This window comes from Labeo rohita, chromosome 20 (genome assembly GCF_022985175.1).
Source record: "Labeo rohita strain BAU-BD-2019 chromosome 20, IGBB_LRoh.1.0, whole genome shotgun sequence".
Classification (NCBI taxonomy): domain Eukaryota; kingdom Metazoa; phylum Chordata; class Actinopteri; order Cypriniformes; family Cyprinidae; genus Labeo; species Labeo rohita.
In genome coordinates, this window is record NC_066888.1 from 4,903,184 (window position 1) to 4,922,636 (window position 19,453).

The window sequence follows — 19,453 nt, forward strand, 5'->3', positions numbered from 1 at the left end:
TGAGTTGAATTACTGAAATAAATGAACTTTTCCACCACATTCTAATTTATTGAGATGCACCTGTTTGTTAGTCTTTTTTTAATTAGTGTCTAGATACTTCTGATCATGCAGTATTGTATAAATACATAACACCTCTTTGATGTTTTTGTTGTTTTTTGCTTTGTTTTTTTATGTTTCGCTTTGCATTGTTTTGTTTTTGTTTTAGTGATGTGTTTTTTTTTTGTTTGTTTTGCTTTTTCTGTTTTGCTTTGTATTTTTTGTTTTTGTTCTGTTCTATCATGTTTTTTTCTTTATTTTTTTTCTTTGCTTTTTTCTGTTCTTTCATGCATTTTTTTTTTTTATGTCATGGTTTTTGTTTTGATTTGCTTTGCATTTTTTTTTGTTCTGTTCTGTTTTATTTTGTTTTTTGTTCTGCTTTGCATTGTTTTGTTTTTGTTCTGTTTTGTCATAAATTGTCAACTCTAAATGTCTCATTATAATTTTTTTGTTTTTCGTTATTTCAGATGCATCTTCCACAGAGCAGCATGAACTATTCATGCAGAAACTACAGCAGTGCTGTGTGATTTTCGACTTCTACGACACGGTAACTGACCTAAAGAGCAAAGAGACCAAACGGGCCACTCTCAGTGAACTTGTGGATTATGTGTCCACTAACAGAGGAGTTCTGGTGGAGCCTGTCTACCCTGAGATCACCGCCATGGTCAGCATACATGCGATGTCCACCAGTCTTTCAAATTAATTGATTTGTTTTTAGCGAAAATAAACATCTTTGTAATTTATCTAGTCAAAGTAAACTCCAAATCATTTCTGTTTACAGGTTAGCACAAATATTTTCAGAACACTTCCACCCAGTGAAAACCCTGACTTTGATCCAGAAGAAGATGAACCCACTCTAGAAGCCTCCTGGCCACACATGCAGGTCAGATGTAGCCTGGTGCTCTCACATTTTATGGCTCATTGTTTGCTTATGTACAGTGTATTTTATTTATGTGCTATTGTAATTAATATTATGCACAGCACGGAGTGTAAATAAATTATACAAGTCTTATAAAAAAAAAAAACAGCATTTTGATAAGGTTTAAATGAATCTAATTGTTGATGTAAATACATTTTATTTTTTTATTCATTATTTATTAATTTGTTTGTTTGTTTATAAGCTACATGTAATATCTGTTTCTACATGCTTAAAGCTTTAGAGAAATAAATATTGTGTTTTGTGTTTTTTTTTTTTTTTTTCAGTTGGTGTATGAGTTTTTCCTTAGATTCCTAGAAAATCCAGACTTCCAGCCAAGTACTGCCAAACGTTATATTGACCAGAAGTTTGTGCTGCAGGTACATGTCAACTTTGTATGAATAAATCGTGCAATTTTATAAATATAATATAAAAATGAAATACATGATGCCATTCTATTTTTGGATCAGTAAGATTTTTAATGTTTTTTTTTTTAAAGAAGTCTTTTCTGATCACCAAGGCTGCATTTATTTGATTAAAAATACAGAAAAAAACTGTAATATTATGAAAAGTTTAGAAAAGTTCAGTTTAAAGTAGTGGTTTTCTATTTGAATGTACTTTAAAATATAATTTATTCTTGTGATGCAAAGCTGAATTTTCAGCATCATTACTCCAGACTTCAGTGTCACATGATCCTTCAGAAATCAAATCTAATATGATGATTTATTGTCAATGTTGAAAAAAGTTGTGCTTTAAATAGAAATCTTTTGTAACAATATTCACTACTGTTTAAAGTTTGGGGTCAGTAAATGTTTTCTTTCTTTCTTTGTTTAAAAGAAATTAATTTTATTCAGCAAGGATGTGTTAAATTAAAAAATATATATATATGGTAAAGACTTATATTGTTAGAATAGATTTATATTTTAAATAAATGCTGTTCTTTTTAACTTTTTATTCATCAAAGAATCCTGAAAAAAGTATCACAGACTTCAAAAAAATATTAAGCAGCACAGCTGTTTCCAACATGATGATATTAGATCAGCGTATTAGAATGATTTCTGAAGGATCATGTGACACTGAAGACTGGAGTAATGGCTGATGAAAATTCAGCTTTGCATCACAGAAATAAATTATATTTTAAAGTATGTTAAAATATGAAACCAAGATTAAAAGTTGCAATAATATTTCACAATATTCTGTAATTCTGTATTTTTGATCAAATAAATACAGCCTTGATGAGCATAAGAGACTCCATTATTTAGATATATATATCTATGAGGGGTGTAACAATACATGTATTTGTACCAAACCGTCATGGTACGGGCATCTCTGTTCGGTGCATGAGGCCTTACAACAAATACAGGCAATTCATCTTCAATCCAGAAGCCTGCAGTAATGAAACCCTGTTTGATAACCGGCAGCAGAAGAACAGCGAATGTCAGGAGTTGCGCACTTGAAAACAAAGATCACTAGACAGTGACCATGTGCTGATTCTGTACACGTCTCTTACTGACAAAGGAGTATAAGTCTTTATGCCATTTGAGTTTCCTTTCTGTCACAAAACTGAACTGAAACTGAGCAAATATAGGCTGTTACGTTTCGCTCAGTTTGTTTTCCGTTGTCTGTCAGTGAACTAAATTAAATACATTTCAAGTATTTATTCGTTGTATATATATATGTAGTGCAGATTTTATAGCCTATATATGACATTAATTTGATATAATATTTAGTATTTTCACATGTAGTTGGAAAAAATTGTAATTTGTACTACTGTCTGTTTAAAATAAATGAAAAGAAATCTAGCATAGTAGATTTGTTTTTTCTGTTGTACCATATCGTATAGAACTGTGACCCTCGAACCGAGGTACCTACCGAACCGTGACATCTGTGTACCGTTACACCCCTAATATATATATATATATATAGTAATTATTAATACTTATTTTTTCTTATTATTTTATGGGCATTTGCCATTTTATTTTAAAGGAGCTAAATTTTATGCATTAGATATTAATAATTGAATATATAAAAGGATATGTCTTAATTTTTAAATGTTTTTAATAATAAGTATTATTATTATTATGAATAATAATAATAAGTATTATTATTATGATTATTATTATTATGTTATTATTATTATTACTATTATTATTGTTGTTGTCATTATTATTATTTTTACTGTTGTTGATGATGTTGTTGACTTCTTTTAAGTATACACTTTAGCTGTTTTGTAAGATTTATCCCTTAAACAAACCGTCTTGGTGTCCTCTGGCTTAAATTGGGATATATATATATATATATATATATATAAATAAAAGCATAATTGAGGATATATTCACTTAAAAGTTGTATTTTACACAGTTTTCTTTCAGGCCCCCGAAGGAAATTTATCCTGTTTTGAAGATTTTTAGATAAAGGAAAGCAAACAAAAATAAATACAAAAAATACAGTTTAAGAAAATGCATTACTTAATACAAATAACATTTTTTTTTTTTTTTTAAATCTGTTTTTTTCCATTGTGCATTCCAATTAATCTCAATCAAACTTATTTTCATTAAGTAAAAGTAACTAAAAATACAGCTAACTAACACAAAAAAAAACAACTTTTTGTTATCTGTTTTTGCAAATAAACTCAAGACTTCAAATATATTAAATATCTCTTTCCTGGTTTTTACAGCTAAAGCTGTAAATATTTAGAAATATGAATTAAACGCATGGCAGCCCTGGTCTTCTCCTCTTTTGGATCTGCCTCAGCCAGTGTCTGTTCCTGCGTAAAGCAGTGGGTCATCAGCTGTCCGTATCGACCCGGTCATTCCCCCTGAGCGCACTGAATGCTCTGGAATGTAGAGTCAGTGTGGAAGCTGGTAAAGGCGAGTTTCCATGATGCGAGCGTTTCCTGGGCTGCTTTAAATAGCGCCCAGTTGTTTACACCACAGGAAGGAAAGAGGCAGAACTGTAGTCCAGGCTGGGATGGAGAACATAATGACAGACAGCAGACACAACAAAAAAAGAGCACTTCTAGTGTAGATGTGGTAGATAGGCTGCTTCTTGTTGTTTGCATTATTATTCCATTTGGAGACGCTGTTGTACAGAAATTATGCATTTTAGCTTTAAGATTTTGAAAAAGGAAAAAAAAAAAACCTGCATTTACAACCCACTGTGGTGTATTTTTGAATGCATCCTTGCTGAATGAGAATGAATGATGATTTTTATGTTTCATTACCATGTACTAGGTCCTAATCATAGGTGACCACTTAACTGCTTGAATGAATTAAATTTCCATTCGAAAGTGCTTTATTTTAGGGTGATGAAGCTATGGTCAGCTGGTCTTTTATTCCAGCTTATTCATAGTGATCTATTAAAATAAGCTCTGCATGTGAAGGACGAGCAATTTTAATCCTGTTTGAAATTTGATTTAGAGTTACTAATGTTTTAGACATCATTAACAGCCTCTTGAATGTGATTGAGGTTGGACTCATTTACTAATAATGTCATGTTGCATAAAGGCTGTTGTCAGATACATCACCCATGGCAGGGATTCATTGTCTGGAGGCTAAAGGTAGCATTACATAACGCAGTCCTGTGCGGACAGTCTAATGTGACATAACCGTTGATGCTGCCAGAATCAAACCATTCCATAAAACCTTCCATTAGGAGTTTCATTTGGGTACAAATTGTGTATTGCATGGGGTTAAGGACTGTTTTTCGTTTCTTAATTTATACTTATTTTCAGTGTTTTGAAAATGAAAAAGATAAAAAAGCAAGATAATGACTACATTGTTGTAGAGTTGCAACCTCAACCTTCACGTTGTAGCTGTCTCTTGCTTTAAAAACTCAGATAACCCAAGCATTTTGACTACAAATGAAATGTCACACTATTCAGAGACGTTTTGGTTGTGTAGCGACTTTTTAAAGATATTAGAAAAAAGAAACTGCAGAGAACTGGCATCTTCAAGCAAGATGGCAAAGAAATGATTGTGAGAAAACTGACTCCTTGCTTTTTTCCAGCTCTTGGAACTGTTTGACAGTGAAGATCCTCGTGAGAGAGAGTTTTTAAAAACGATTCTGCATCGCATCTATGGGAAGTTTCTGGGATTGCGTGCCTTTATTCGGAAACAGATCAACAACATTTTTCTGAGGTAAGACTTGTACATATGTATACACTGCCATTTAGATGTTCTTTGAAATAAATTAATACTTTGATTCATCAAGAATGCACAAAATTAATAAATACAGTCATGTTCAAAAATATCGGCACTCTTGCAATTCTGTCAGAAAATGCAGCATTTCTCTCAGTTGCAAATGTTTTGGTATTCACGTGCTTATTGTTTTTGTTTGCACTAACACAACACAAAAAAACCAGAGAAGAAAAGTCAAACTTGATCAAACTTCACATAGAACTCAAAAATGGACTGGACAAAATTATTGGCACCTTGTCAAAATTATAAGAAATAATTGCTTTTCAAGCATGTGATGCTCCTGTAATTTGTATTTAGACACACCAGTGGCAAGTAACAGGTGTGGGCAATATAGTAATCACACTTGCAACCAGTTAAAATGGAGAGAAGTTGACTCAGCCTTTGTGTTGTGCGTCACACTGAGCATGGAGAAAAGAAAGAAGTGTAAAGAGTTGTCTGTTGATTTGAGAGAAAAAATTGTGGAAAAACATTCTGAAACTTTTTTCAAAATTGATAATAGGAAATGTTTCACCATATTAGAATGATTTCTGAAGGATCATGTGACACTAAAGACTGAAATAATGATGCTGAAAATTCAGCTTTGCTTCACAGGAATAAATTCCATTCACATCAAAAAACATTTTAAAAAATTTAATAATGTTTTGCAGTATTACTGTTTTTACTGTATTTTTGTTCAAATAAATGCAGCTTTTGTGAGCAGAAGTTTAAAAACGTCTATTTTTTTTCTCTCATTTTTACATGACTTTTTGATCTTTATGTAAAAATGGGTTTTGCATGTCAAAGTAATGCAAATAGCTTGGTGAACTACTAGTATAAACCATGTAAATGATATGGATACAATTTATCCATGCATTATTAACTAATATTTCAATAAATGATAGCTGTGTAAAGTGTGTGAAATGCTTTAGGGTAAACAGTGTCACTCACTCCGCTTTACAAATCCAGTAAAAATGATTACAAACATTCTATTACAGAATGTGGAAATAAATATTAAATTATATTCAAGTAAATATTAAACATTTTCTGACTATTTTTCATTCATTTTGAATAATGTACAGAGAAATAAGACTTTTGAATTATTGACTGTGCATTTAGTTTTATAAAAAAATAAAACATTTTAAACTCAGTTAAGTTTATGTACTGTAATTATATTACATGATATTCCACTGGTTTCATAAGCAAGGTTTAAGCCTAGTCCTAGACTAGGCTTAAATGTAAGTCTGAGCTGTTTCAACTGAAATAAACTTGCACTGACTGATCTTAAAATATATTGGTGTCCTTGTTTTGTCTTTAGATGCACACCAATAATGTTTTTTCTAAGGCACGTTTATAAAAATTACTTCGATGTGCTAATTGAGCAATGGCCTAATCCTAGCTTAGTCTAAGCCCTGTCATTTATGATTATATTTTCTTTGAAATGTAAATCGTTCATATCATAATTTTCCCAGATTCATCTATGAAACTGAGCACTTTAATGGAGTTGCTGAACTCCTTGAGATTCTGGGCAGGTGAGTCTTTGTTTCACTTTCTTTCATGTTCTGTTCACTTAGATCATTTAATGCAGTTAGTGCATTTGAATATAGCATATAGAGTCAGAATGCATGCTGGGTAGAAGGTTGTTTGCTTGTGGGTTCAGTGTATTGGTTTTGGCTGGCTGCAGTCATCTAATGATAAACGTTTCGTGCTTCATGTCATCAGTTGTGTCGCTGTCTTTATAATCGTAGTATCATCAATGGCTTTGCTCTGCCGCTGAAGGCTGAACATAAGCAGTTCCTCATGAAGATCCTCATTCCCCTGCACACTGCCAAAGGACTCGCGCTGTTCCACGCACAGGTAACCCTGTAAAACCTACTGTATCATATTTGATATGCTAATTTTTGAAACGATCAAAGCTGAAAAACCTGTTGTACACAGTCTACAACCCAGTGCCTTCTGTCATCTGATTGATAGTTTATAGGGTACAACAGGGCTAAAGGTGCCCTGGGGTAAAAGGTGCCTTTGATATTATTTTTCTCTAAACCACTAGATGGCAGAAAAACGTGGCATAGCACTTTCCGCTTTTTAAAGGAGAAGTCCACTTTTTTTCTCACCCCCTTGTCATCCAAAATGTTTATGTCTTTCTGTCTTCAGTCGTAAAGAAATTATGGTTTTTGAGGAAAACATTTCAGGATTTTTCTTCATATAATGGACTTCATTGGTGCCCTGATTTTGAACTTCCAAAATGTAGTTTAAATGCAGCTTCAAAGGGCTCTAAATGATCCCAGCTGAGAAGGAAGGGCCTTATTTAGCGAAACGATTGGTCATTTTTTTTCGAAAAATAAAAATTTGCATACTTTTTAAGCACAAAAGCTCATGTAGCACAGGCTCTGGGATGCACATTCACGACAATATGTACTATTGAATCATATCGAAAGGTCACACGGAAAGTACACTGTAAAAAATTAAAAACAATTTGTTGAGTCAGCTTAAAATAATTAGTTACCCTGCTGCCTTAAAATTTTAAGTTTAGTCAACTTGAAATGTTAAGTTGTTTTAAGTAACAACTTAGATATTTGTGTTTGCTAAACTTAACAGATGGGTAAGTAACCCAGCTGCCTTAAAATTTTAAGTTGATTCAACTCAAATGTCACTTAGTATAATTTAACATTTCAAGTTGAATAAACTTTTTTTGAGTTGACTGAACTTAAAATTTGAAGGCAGCCAGGATACAAATTATTTTAAGTTGACTCAACAAATTGTTTTTTACAGTGTAGGCAGAACTACAGACCCAGTGTTTACAAAGTGAACGCACAAAGACTAAGAAAGTGCAAGTAAGTCAAACGCTGTTTACAAACAAAAAGGTTCAAAGATGTCGGACGATTCTGAAGTTGCGGGAGAAAATAAGATGGAGTTTTTCGCCGTACTCTACCTTTTTTAGCTCGAGTACACAGACGATGAACTTAGACGTGATTTGTAGTAGTGATGGGAAGTTCGGATCATTTTACTGACTCGGACCTTTGAGTCTCGTTAAGCAAAATGAACAAATCTTTTTTCGAGCCGTTTCGCTCATTTTAGCAAAATATAATTAAAATGTTATGTGTTACTTCCCTAACACATCTACTGCTTACACAAACGTTGATTACACTACAAACAAGACAAAATTATAATGCTATAAGAAACAGAAAAGATTAATTCATTGTTTACCTGGGCCTTTAGTCTATGATTAGCTCACCTCACCTCTTATCTGACAAGTTTTCGGGTTTGAGTCGTTCGTTCATCACGTGACAGCTCCATAAAATGAACGAACGACTCGAAAAACCCGAAGACTCGAAACAGGTGAACTAACTCCAGTACAGAACCTAACAGGATGTTGTGCATGCACGACTGAACAGATCACTCACAGAGACGACTCGTTCTTCCCGAGTCACAATAAAGATCCGTTCAAAAAAGAACAACCCATCACTAATTCATAGCATTGTAAATGCGCTTCCCAAAACCTGTGTTTTTGTGCTTAAAAAGTACAAATTTTTATTTTCCGAAAAAAATGACCGTTCGTTTCGCCAGATAAGACCCTTCTTCCTCAGCTGGGATCATTTAGAGCCCTTTGAAGCTGCATTTAAACTACATTTTGGAAGTTCAAAATCAGGGCACCAGTCAAGTCCATTATATGAAGAAAAATCCTGAAATGTTTTCCTCAAAAACCATAATTTCTTCACAACTGAAGACAGAAAGACATGAACATCTTGGGTGACAAGAGGGTGAGTAAATTATTTGTAAATTGTTGTTCTGGAAGTGGACTTGTCCTTTAAGATACACATGCAAATTTGGCGGATCCTTGATGTATCGTGGGCAGCAACACAAAGTCGATTCTGTGCTTATTTGATCTAATATTTAATGCTTTTAAAATTGTTGTAGATTTAAGTAGCAAATGAGAATCACTAACAATTTTGAAAATATCTTGAGACAAAAGTCTTCTTAATGATTTTCAGTTTTGTATAAGATAATTAAAACAGCAGTTTTTAAATAATGAAAGAATATGTGAAAATGTTGGTATTTGGGGTAAAAAGCGCCCCTGTTGTTGGGGATGAAAGGCACAATAATTAACATGATAATTAATAAAAGGCTGTCTTTACCATTTGTTGACCTGACATGGTTAGATTCATGTAGTAAATATCATATATTATGTTGGGTGTCCATCTTTGAGATAATCACCATGTTTAGAATGAAACCATCATATTTAAAAACAAGCTATTAATCGTATTATTTAATATAATATCATTTGTTGTTACTACTGTAAATCTATATTAAATTACTATGGGATCTTCTTCAATGCTTTCAAAATCTTTACATTTTAAAATTATTTTTTTTTCTCTGTATTTTAAAATATATGTTTTATATGAACATGTTTTAATGACAGGATATTTATTGAAAAAAAAATATTTATCAAAATAAGCAGAAAATAGTATGAATTGGCTAAAGTGATTGTTTTTAACAAGTATTTATTTATACATTATTAAAAAAAAAGAAACATTATTTTAGCTAAAGTATTTGTATTAATACTGTGTGCCTTTTACCCCATGCTGGTGAGCCTTTTACCCTGTGTGTGGGGTAAAAGGCCCTCCTTGCCACCTCATGTGCTCTGTGTACTGTTATGAGCTATAAATGCCTGATGTGTCAGATATGATATTTAACAAAAACACATATGTGACCCTGGACCACAAGCCAAAAATCATTAGGATATTAAGTAAAGATCATGTTTCATGAAGATTTTTTTTTTTTTTTAGTTCCTACTGTAAATATATAAAAACGTAATTTTTGATTAGTAATATGCATTAGTAAGAGCTTCATTTGGAAAACTTTAAAGGTGATTTTCTCAATATTTGGATTTTTTTGCACCCTCAGATTCCATATATTAAAATAGTTGTATCTTGGCCAAATATTGTCCTATCCTAATAATCCAAACATCAATGGAACGCTTATTTATTCAGCTTTCAGGTGATGTATAAAGCTCAGTTTCGAGAAATTTACCCTTATGACTGGTTTTGTGGTCCAGGGTCACACATGTACATTTTTCATTTATAATATATATTCTTTCTGATAGAGTTACAGGAAAAATGTATGTGACTGCTTAGAATTTCTGCATAATTTGTTCATAAAATTTGATGTGTTCTTAAACTAATGGCAGATTTTAAACATTAGGCATTACATGCTGAACACAACAAACTCATACTTGACAAAAGAGAACAATATGTGTTCTAAAATCAGCTCAAAATATCAAACATGTTTTAAATCCCAGTGGAATGGAATCCCAATGGAACTCAATGGAATCATAGTCTGAAGTAAAACATTCAGAGCACATCCGTTATGCGCTATGCAGTTTTCTTTAAAATCTGTAAACTGTGCCTGCACAAAATTTACAGACTGGCTCTACTTTTGCTAAAACAAATAAAACACAAACAGGGATAGATTTGAATGCCGAGAGAATTTTGAACATGCCAATGTCTTCGATTGTGTATGTAATTTCACACCAGCGCACTAAAATGACAAATTTGCACATGGGAAAGAGACAGAAGCCCTTCACCTTTTTAGAAGCCAGTTATCAGAAAGACTTTGAAACTTATTTTCCAAGGTAAAAAAGCTTGCATAAGCTTTAAATAACTGAACTTCAAGTAAATATTTTATCAAAGTTTGGCTGACAAGTTTGGGGAATCCCTGCACTAGAGGCACTAGGTTAGGAAGAAGTTTATGAATCTTTGGACTGACCCTCCTTTGGCAGCAATAACCTGCTAAACATATAATTTAATTTAGTATCAGAATTGTGCATTCCTTTTGACAAATTTCAACAATATTATTAGGATGTGATTTTTTTTTTTTTTTTTTTTTAAACAGTCACGGTTAAATCCACATCTAATTTTCGCACCTGCAACTGTAGAGTTGTGCACTTTTTACAGTTTTGCAGTCACTGAAAATGTTTAAAGCAGAGAAAATCATATGGTGATTATACAGCCAGTGGCTTTATAAAATTCATCCAACTTTATTTTCCTGTTCATAAGCATACTAATATGAAAATATTTGGCAGGTTGATTGTTGCACAGTGTTTGCACAAACCATCTCTTCTTCAGTGTCTACCGTTCACATTCACTCTTCACCTTGTTGTGTTTCAGCTGGCCTACTGTGTGGTTCAGTTCTTAGAAAAGGACCCGACCCTCACTGAAGTGGTACGGCTCACCTCACTCCCACACCCTCACCCTCATACCATCCGATTTCAATATATTTGAGCCACCAACACACTCTAAAATTTAGAATTTATTATGGGAAATATAATTATTTTATTAATTTATTCTATTAGTAGTAGTATAAAATGTGAAAGTAGTGGTCATTTCTGTGCACTAGTGTCCTTAAACAGAATTGCAAAAAATATATAAAAAAATAATCCTATTTAGATTTGTTTGAGCCACCAACCCAGTTTGTTGTACAGCTACACTCTGAAAGTTAGAATTTATTATAGGAAATTAAATAATTTTCATTCTAATTAAATATTTTAAATATAATATGATAATAATAATGATGATAATTCTTTTTTAAAGATTTATTTTGGTCATTTTTAGCCTTTATTATAACAGGACAGATCAGTATGGACAGGAAGCAAAGTGGGAGAGAGATAGGGACGGGATCGGGAAAGGTCCTCGAGTGAGGATTCAACCATGGGACGCCCGTAGCGCAATGGCGCTGTATTTTGGCGCACTGCCCACAAGGCTATCGCACTGACATAATGATGATATTGATAATAATAATAATAATAATTTCTGCAAACTAGTGTCCCCAAATGGAATTTAAATTTAAATTTATTTTGGGAAATTGAATTATTTCAGTTTCAATTTTTAAAAAAAATTACATAAATACCTGTTGTTGTTATTATTATTATTATTAAATTAATAGTAGTAGTAGTAGTTGAAATGTGTGCTTTTTGCACACTAATGTCCTTAAAGGAGAAGTTCACTTCCAGAACAAAAATTTACAGATAATTTACTCGATGTTCATGTTTTTCTTTCTTCAGTTGTAAAGAAATAATGTTTGTTGAGGAAAACATTTCAGGATTTTTCTCCATATAGTGAAAATCGTCAAAATCGTCCTACATTGCTACAGAAGTATAATATAATATATATTCTTTCTGATAGAGTTGCAGGAAAAATGAATGTGACTGCTTTGAATTTCTGCATAAATTTGTTCATAAAATCTGATCTGGCAGGAATAAACTACATGACTTTTTAAAATCTGAACAGATTTTAAACATTATACATCACATGCTGAACACAACAAACTCATGCTTGACAAAAAAAGAACAATATGTGTTCTAAAATCAGCTCAGAATATCGAACATGTTTTAAATCCTCTGACTCAATGGAATCACAGTCTGAAGTAAAACATTCAGTGCACATCCAAAAATGTACATATATGTACAGAATGTACTCACCCCCTTATCATCCAATATGTCTGTGTCTTTCTTTCTTCAGTCGTAAAGAAGTTATGTTTATTAAGGAAAACATTTCAGGAATTATCTCCATGTTGTGGAATTCAATGGTGCCCCCAAGTTTGAACTTCCAAAATGTAGTTTAAATGCAGCTTCAAATGGCTCTAAATGATCCCAGTTGAGGAAGAAAGATTTAGTGAAATGATCCGTCATTTTTGAAACAAATGGACAAATTATATACTTTTTAAGCTCAAATGCTCATCTTGTCTAAGTCTGCGTGAACTCAGTTTTTTTATGTCGAAAAACTCCTATCTTGTTTTCTTCCCCAACTTCAAAATCATCCTACATCGCTGCAGAAGTACCGACCCAGTGTTTACAAAGTAAACATGCAAAGAAGATCAAAAGCCCTATACAAAAAAGGTAAAACAGTGATGTAGGGCGATTTTGACATTGAAGAAGACATACATCGGTTACACAGACTATGCATGCGCATTGCAGAGATGATACAAGACAAGCATTTGAGATGAAAAAGAATATAAATTGTCAATTTGTTTTGAAAATGACAGATCGTTTCGGTAGATAAGACCCTTTTTCCTCTGTTGGGATCGTTTAGAGCCATTTGAAGCTGCATTTAAACTGCATTTTAGAAGTTCAAACTCGGGGCACCATATCAGTTCACTACATGGAGAAAAATCCTGGAATGTTTCCTCAAAAAACATAATTTCTTTACGACTGAATAAAGAAAGACATGAACATGTTGGATGACAAAGGGGTGAGTACATTATCTGTAAATTTTTGTTCTGGAAGTGTTTCATTATATTATAGTAGATGTTTTGTTGGTGATAGTATAATTTATATGGAATGTGCTACTAATGTGACTTCCGGGGCTTTTAGTAGAGAGAAAATCCCTCTGGATAAACTTAAAGTTAAGTGACGTGATCAAGGCCACAGTGGTGAATTAAATCCCTCAAGCAGCAGTTCATGAACTTATAACCTCTACCAGATGTCAAAGCACTGGGCTGTTGCACTCTGAGAACAGGTCTCATGCCACACTTCCTCAGACATCAGACTGTGAAGATGCTGAGGGGCTTCTGGAGGTTTGGCTCGGTGTTGGGTTTTTAAGCCGCTGTCGCTGGCCATCTGTGTATTTTTCAGCCAGTGTGATAATACGGCGACTGCTGGGTTTGGTTGAACAGTCATGTGTGAACAGTGACTTCATTGCTGCCAACCGCAGGGAAGCCCAGAGTTCATTGTGAGCTCATTACCACTGCTGTTCGCCTGTAAGCAGGAATTAACTCGTGGCTTCACACTGGCATGAATCCCCAAGCTAGAGGGCAATGGTGTTGAAGGCAGAGCTAGAAACGATATGGTACAACAAATGATATTTCATATTTCTGGGTTTGAAGAGTGAAAGTAAACAGCAGGGGAAATGGCACAGCTGGATCCAATGAGACGTCCATCTGACGCAATAAAAATAGCACACCGGCCACATAAACGTCATTTATCTGTCAAGTACTAAAAACAGACAAAATTAGCAAAATGTCCATGCCTAATTTCCATGATTTTCAAAAAAGGAAGGAAGGTGCCCAATACTAAACGTAAGAATGTCGCAACTAGTATATTTAATTTTCTTGTAATGCATTAAAATAATAAAACTATTTATTGATTTACAAATTAGCTAGCTAACAGGTTAGACAATAGCTTAATCCCCTTTGTAAATGAAGCAATATCATAAAATAATAATAATATTAATAATAATTGAAAAAATAAAAACGTACGATGATTATTATTTTTTCTATTCATGGTATTATATGATTATTGAATCATTTTCAAAAATGGTAGCAAGTTATATTTTATAGTAATAATAATAATGATAATAACAATATTTCTTGTTTTTATTATACTTTCCCTTTACTCTTTACTTTTTTGGTTGATTTTTAATTAAGATTTCTAGTGAAGTGACTCCAGATTTAGTTTTAAATCACAGATGAACTTTTATGATTTTTTATTATTTTATAGATTTTTTGTTATATATGTATTTTTTTCTTTTTCTGTTTTTTGCTTGTTTCTTGCTGTGAATATAGCCACATAGCTTTGCGCTAAATTCTAAACATACAAAAAAATCTTACGCTTTATTTCATGATGTATATTTATGATACGTATTTTCTATCTTAAATTCATTAGGATTGCTAAGTTTATAAGATCTTTTCTGTTTCCTCTTAGGTGGTTCGTGGTCTTCTTAAATTTTGGCCCAAGACGTGTAGTCAGAAAGAGGTAAACCGTCTGATAACTTACAGTCCAGTCATTACAAAAATGAATGAATGCATTATGAGTGGCAGTATAATGGCTGCTCTCTTTATTCACTTTCCCAGTGTATGTTTTCAGACTAAAGTGTCTAATGAGTTGCTGTGTTCTCTGTCTTTGCTCTGTTAGGTCATGTTTCTAGGGGAAATTGAAGAGATCCTGGATGTTATCGAACCCACACAGTTCAAGAAGATTCAGGAGCCTTTATTTAAGCAAATCTCTAAATGTGTAGCCAGCCCTCATTTTCAGGTACAGTGTAGTGTTAGTATATATGATCAGAGTCTGCCCAATTTCATAACAGCATGTCTGGAAACAAAAGCTGTTTACAAATCAGGTATTGAAGAACAAAGTTTTGCAAACAATAGAAAAAGAATATAATTTATAATTAAATTTTTTTGTACCATTATAAATGTCTTTACTTCCACTTCTAATCAGTTTAGCCTTTGCTGAATAAAAGTGTTAATTTCTTAAGTTGATGCCAAACTTTTCAACAGTAGTGTATATTTCATTATCTGTTATATTTGCAGGTGGCAGAACGAGCACTGTACTACTGGAACAATGAATACATTTTGAGTCTAATCGAGGAGAATAATGCCAAAGTCCTTCCTATCATGTTTGGAAACTTGTACCGGATCTCCAAAGAACACTGGAACCCGTATGTGATGGATTTTTAATTTGATTTTTACTGTAGTCTTTCAAACACTGCAACATTTTATTAAAAAAATAATAATAAAATAAATTACATTGATTCCAAAACCAAACAAACTGACTTTTTTAAATGCATATAGAATTTGAGAAATATTATAGTATTTTGTTTCCAGTATTTTGTTCCTGTTGTGAAAATTCATAAGTTGAGAAAATAAATTAAAGTTTGTGAATGGTTGAAACAATTAAAGGAGTAGTTCACTTCCAGAACAAAAATGTACAGATAATGTACTCACCGCCTTGTCATTCAAGATGTTCATGTCTTTCTTTCTTGAGTCGTACAGAAATTGTTTTTTGAGGAAACATTTCAGCATTTTTCTCCATATAATGGACTGATATGGTGCCCCGAGTTTGAACTTCCAAAATGCAGTTTAAATGCAGCTTAAAACGCTCCCAAATGCTGTTGTAAATGATCCCAGCCGAGGAAGAAGGGTCTTATTTAGCGAAACAATCGTTATTTTCCTAAAATAACATAATAATATAATTTATATACTTTTTTACTGTCAAACACTCCTCTTGTCTTGCTCTGCCTAAACTGTTTTGGGTGTCGACAGTTAGGTATGAAAGTTAGGGTGTCGAAAAACTCCCATCTCATGTTCTCCCTCAACTTCAAAATCGTCCTATATCGCTGGTTTACCTTTTTTGTTAAGGGTGTTTGATCTCCTTTGCATGTTCACTTTGCAAACACTGGGTCTGTACTTCTGCAGCGATGTAGGATGATTTTGAAATGATTTTTGAAGTTGAGGGAGAAAATACGATCAGAGTTTTTCGACATACCCTAACTGTCTTGAGCCAGAATACACAGAGTTCAGGGAGTGCAAGACAAGACGAGCGTTTGAGATTAAAAAGTATTTAAATTGTATATTTATTAATGAAAATAACCGATTGTTTCGCTAGATAAGATCCTTCTTCCTCAGCTGCGATCATTTACAACCATATTTGGGATCATTTGAGGCCCTATTTAAACTGCGTTTTGGAAACTCGGGGCACCATATCAGTCCATTATATGGAAAAATCCTGAAATGTTTTTCTCAACAAACATAATTTCTTTATAACTGAAGAAAGAAAGACATGAACATCTTGGATGACAAGGGGGTGAATACATTATTTGTACATTTTTGTTCTGGAAGTGAACTTCTTTAAAATGGTTGAAATAATTAAGGAAACTGTTTGTAACTCTCTATTATCTTTTGTCTCAGGACGATCGTGGCCCTGGTGTACAATGTATTGAAAACACTGATGGAGATGAATAGCAAACTCTTTGATGAACTGACGGCCTCATACAAATCTGACAGACAGCGGTAAGATCAGGTTTTTATTCTTCTTATTTAGTTTGAAATGATACTCATGATTGCCATCACTTCTGTCCTCAGAGAGAAGAAGAAAGAGCAGGAACGTGAGGACCTGTGGAGGAAGCTGGATGAACTCAGACTTCAGGAGAGATCAGCCATCCAGAATAACAGACATGAGATCCAGTTCACCTACAGCAACAACAATAACAACAACCACCTTCACGGAAATAATGAAAACACAGCAGCGGCCGTTACCGACAGAATTGAGAGCGACACCTGGGCCAAATAACACTGCCCTCTTTTTTTCTTTACTCAGTATTTTGCTGGTTTACACATGTAAACCAATGTAGAGAGCAGTAAAGGATATGGACCTTCAGCAATAATCATTTTTAAAGAAGATTTTAATTTTTTTGTTCCAGAAGCCTATGTAATACTAAATCTAAATGCTATTTTCTCCTGCTAAAGGATAATATATTTTCTGTATGTAAGTCTATTTTGGATGTGAAGTGTGGTTATAGTAAATTATACATTTTTTGTCTAATCAGAAATGTAAGATTTTCACCACTGCAGTGCGATTACTGCTCTTCGGTGAGTTTTCACAAGTGAAGTTGGGAAATTTAAACAGAAATCGAAACGAATGGAAATTTCAGATTACGGTGAAAGTTTTCCCAGCAGATTTCACAATGCGTTCAAGTTGGTCACGTGGATTCACCACGTTGACCAATAGAAAGCTGCTACTGCCAAAAAATGATGGACCTGTTTTTGGAAATTTCACTAATATAACTGCAGTTTTAATCAGTATTTTTGTCTTTTTTTCCCCCCCTTATTGAAATTATCCAAATATCTTTAAACAAAATACATGTACAACAGAATTATATAATAATAATAATAATAATAATTATAATACTTAAGATAATACTTTTTTTGTTATATTATAAGAGAATATATCTTAAATGAATTTATTTTATTCTTATATAATTTAGCTTCTAAAAAACAAGACAAAAATACTGGGAAAATGAAATATTTTTAGCGGTGAAGGCTATATTAAGAGATGTGAGCAAGCTTTAAAAATTAAATGTCTGTTTTAAAAAAAACAAACACTACCATGAAATGTATTTTACCATAAATGTGATCTGAGCTGAATATTAATGTTTGATGCCTATAGTTCACATGATACATAAGTTATACTCAATGGAAGTGTCAAAAATTAGCCTTAGAAATGCAAAAAGTGAAGCACAAATGTAGTGAACCTGGTCTGAAACTTGTCCAAGTGTGAGAACTTGTTTCATTTCATTTTGTTTCTCATAATACCAGCCTCGCATTATAAATGCAACTTCTTTAAATACTATATTTTATTAAAAACTCATTGCTTTCTGTATTATTCTGGTCCACTGACTATGCATTTCGCAGGTTGGGATTAAAACAAAATAGATCATTCTTAGAACTTAACTCAGGGATAACTAGCACTCCCCACATATAACAGAATGATGATGAAGAGTCTTTTGTTGTTGTTTATTTTCTCAAAAAAAATAGAAAAAAAAATGTTATATGTTTAAAGAACCAATAGATATTATAACTGAGAATCACTGACATTCCATTCAACATTCTGTTGTTTTTCTTCAACCAAAAATCTCATCGCTATGCAGTTATGTTAGGTTCTCATGTTCTTTTTTTCTTTTCCTGTGAGAATGTGTAAAATAACTTTGTTGTAATGTGCTATCCTGCATTAAAAATGCCAGGCTGCTTTATTTTTTTTTCCATGTCATATTAATGGTCTGTATGCGTGGAATAACAGGTACTGTCCTGCCATATAATCATTATAGAATGCAGTCACCAAATATAAAAGTTAACTGAGTGATCCAGCGAGCCATTAATATACTTTTTTTTTCAAATATGTAAGTTTGTGGGAATATATGTTAAATGATTTAGAAATGGTGGAGTTAATTTGAAACTAGTTGAATAATTAAATTGATGGTTCACATGGTTAGTTAAGATACATCTGTTTCACATCTGAAAAACCCACTGCAGATAAAATTTCAATTTTTATTATTTTTAAATACATTTTTAAACAAAAAAGGAAAAGGTTTCTTGTAATGAAATGCTCTTTGTAAACTAAAAGTGAAACTATTTCCAGGGTTCCCACGGGTCCTTGAAATCCTTGAAAGTTTGGGAAACGGAAAAAACATTTCAAGGCCCTGGAAACTAACATGTATAGATACAGGTCCTTGAAAGTGCTTGAATTTTATTTTGTGCAGGAAGTTTTCTGGAAAAACTTAGGTCTCCGGTCCGCTAATGTTATTTCGCCAACAATTTGTGGCCTATGCGTACTAGCTTGCTTCATTTACATTCGTTACACCCATTTACATGTTACGTTAAGTGTTACTTTGTGTTGTACGTTGCAGTGACGTTCACGTGAGCACAGAACTACTACGATGGTACCACAACGTTTCACAGACACACCGTGAAATATTGCAAAAATAGACTGTGAAGTTTGAATAAAATATTTGCATAGTTGTGTTAAACACATGAAAACTGTAACAATGTATCTTAC

The 19,453-nt window shown here is 33.0% G+C and overlaps 1 protein-coding gene across 1 annotated transcript in view; it reads left to right on the plus strand.

Annotated features, from left to right (window-relative positions):
- Positions 1–18,650, plus strand: part of ppp2r5a (protein phosphatase 2, regulatory subunit B', alpha isoform) — a 34,568-nt gene extending 15,918 nt beyond the window's left edge. The window contains exons 2-13 of the mRNA XM_051139395.1: positions 504–700; positions 818–919; positions 1,240–1,332; positions 4,961–5,091; positions 6,600–6,659; positions 6,876–6,984; positions 11,295–11,348; positions 14,825–14,875; positions 15,035–15,154; positions 15,433–15,560; positions 16,810–16,911; positions 16,984–18,650. Of these exons, the coding sequence (XP_050995352.1) occupies positions 504–700; positions 818–919; positions 1,240–1,332; positions 4,961–5,091; positions 6,600–6,659; positions 6,876–6,984; positions 11,295–11,348; positions 14,825–14,875; positions 15,035–15,154; positions 15,433–15,560; positions 16,810–16,911; positions 16,984–17,191 (1,355 nt within the window). The 3' untranslated portion in view covers positions 17,192–18,650. The remainder of the gene's footprint in view (positions 1–503; positions 701–817; positions 920–1,239; positions 1,333–4,960; positions 5,092–6,599; positions 6,660–6,875; positions 6,985–11,294; positions 11,349–14,824; positions 14,876–15,034; positions 15,155–15,432; positions 15,561–16,809; positions 16,912–16,983) is intronic.
- Positions 18,651–19,453: the final 803 nt, after the last annotated feature.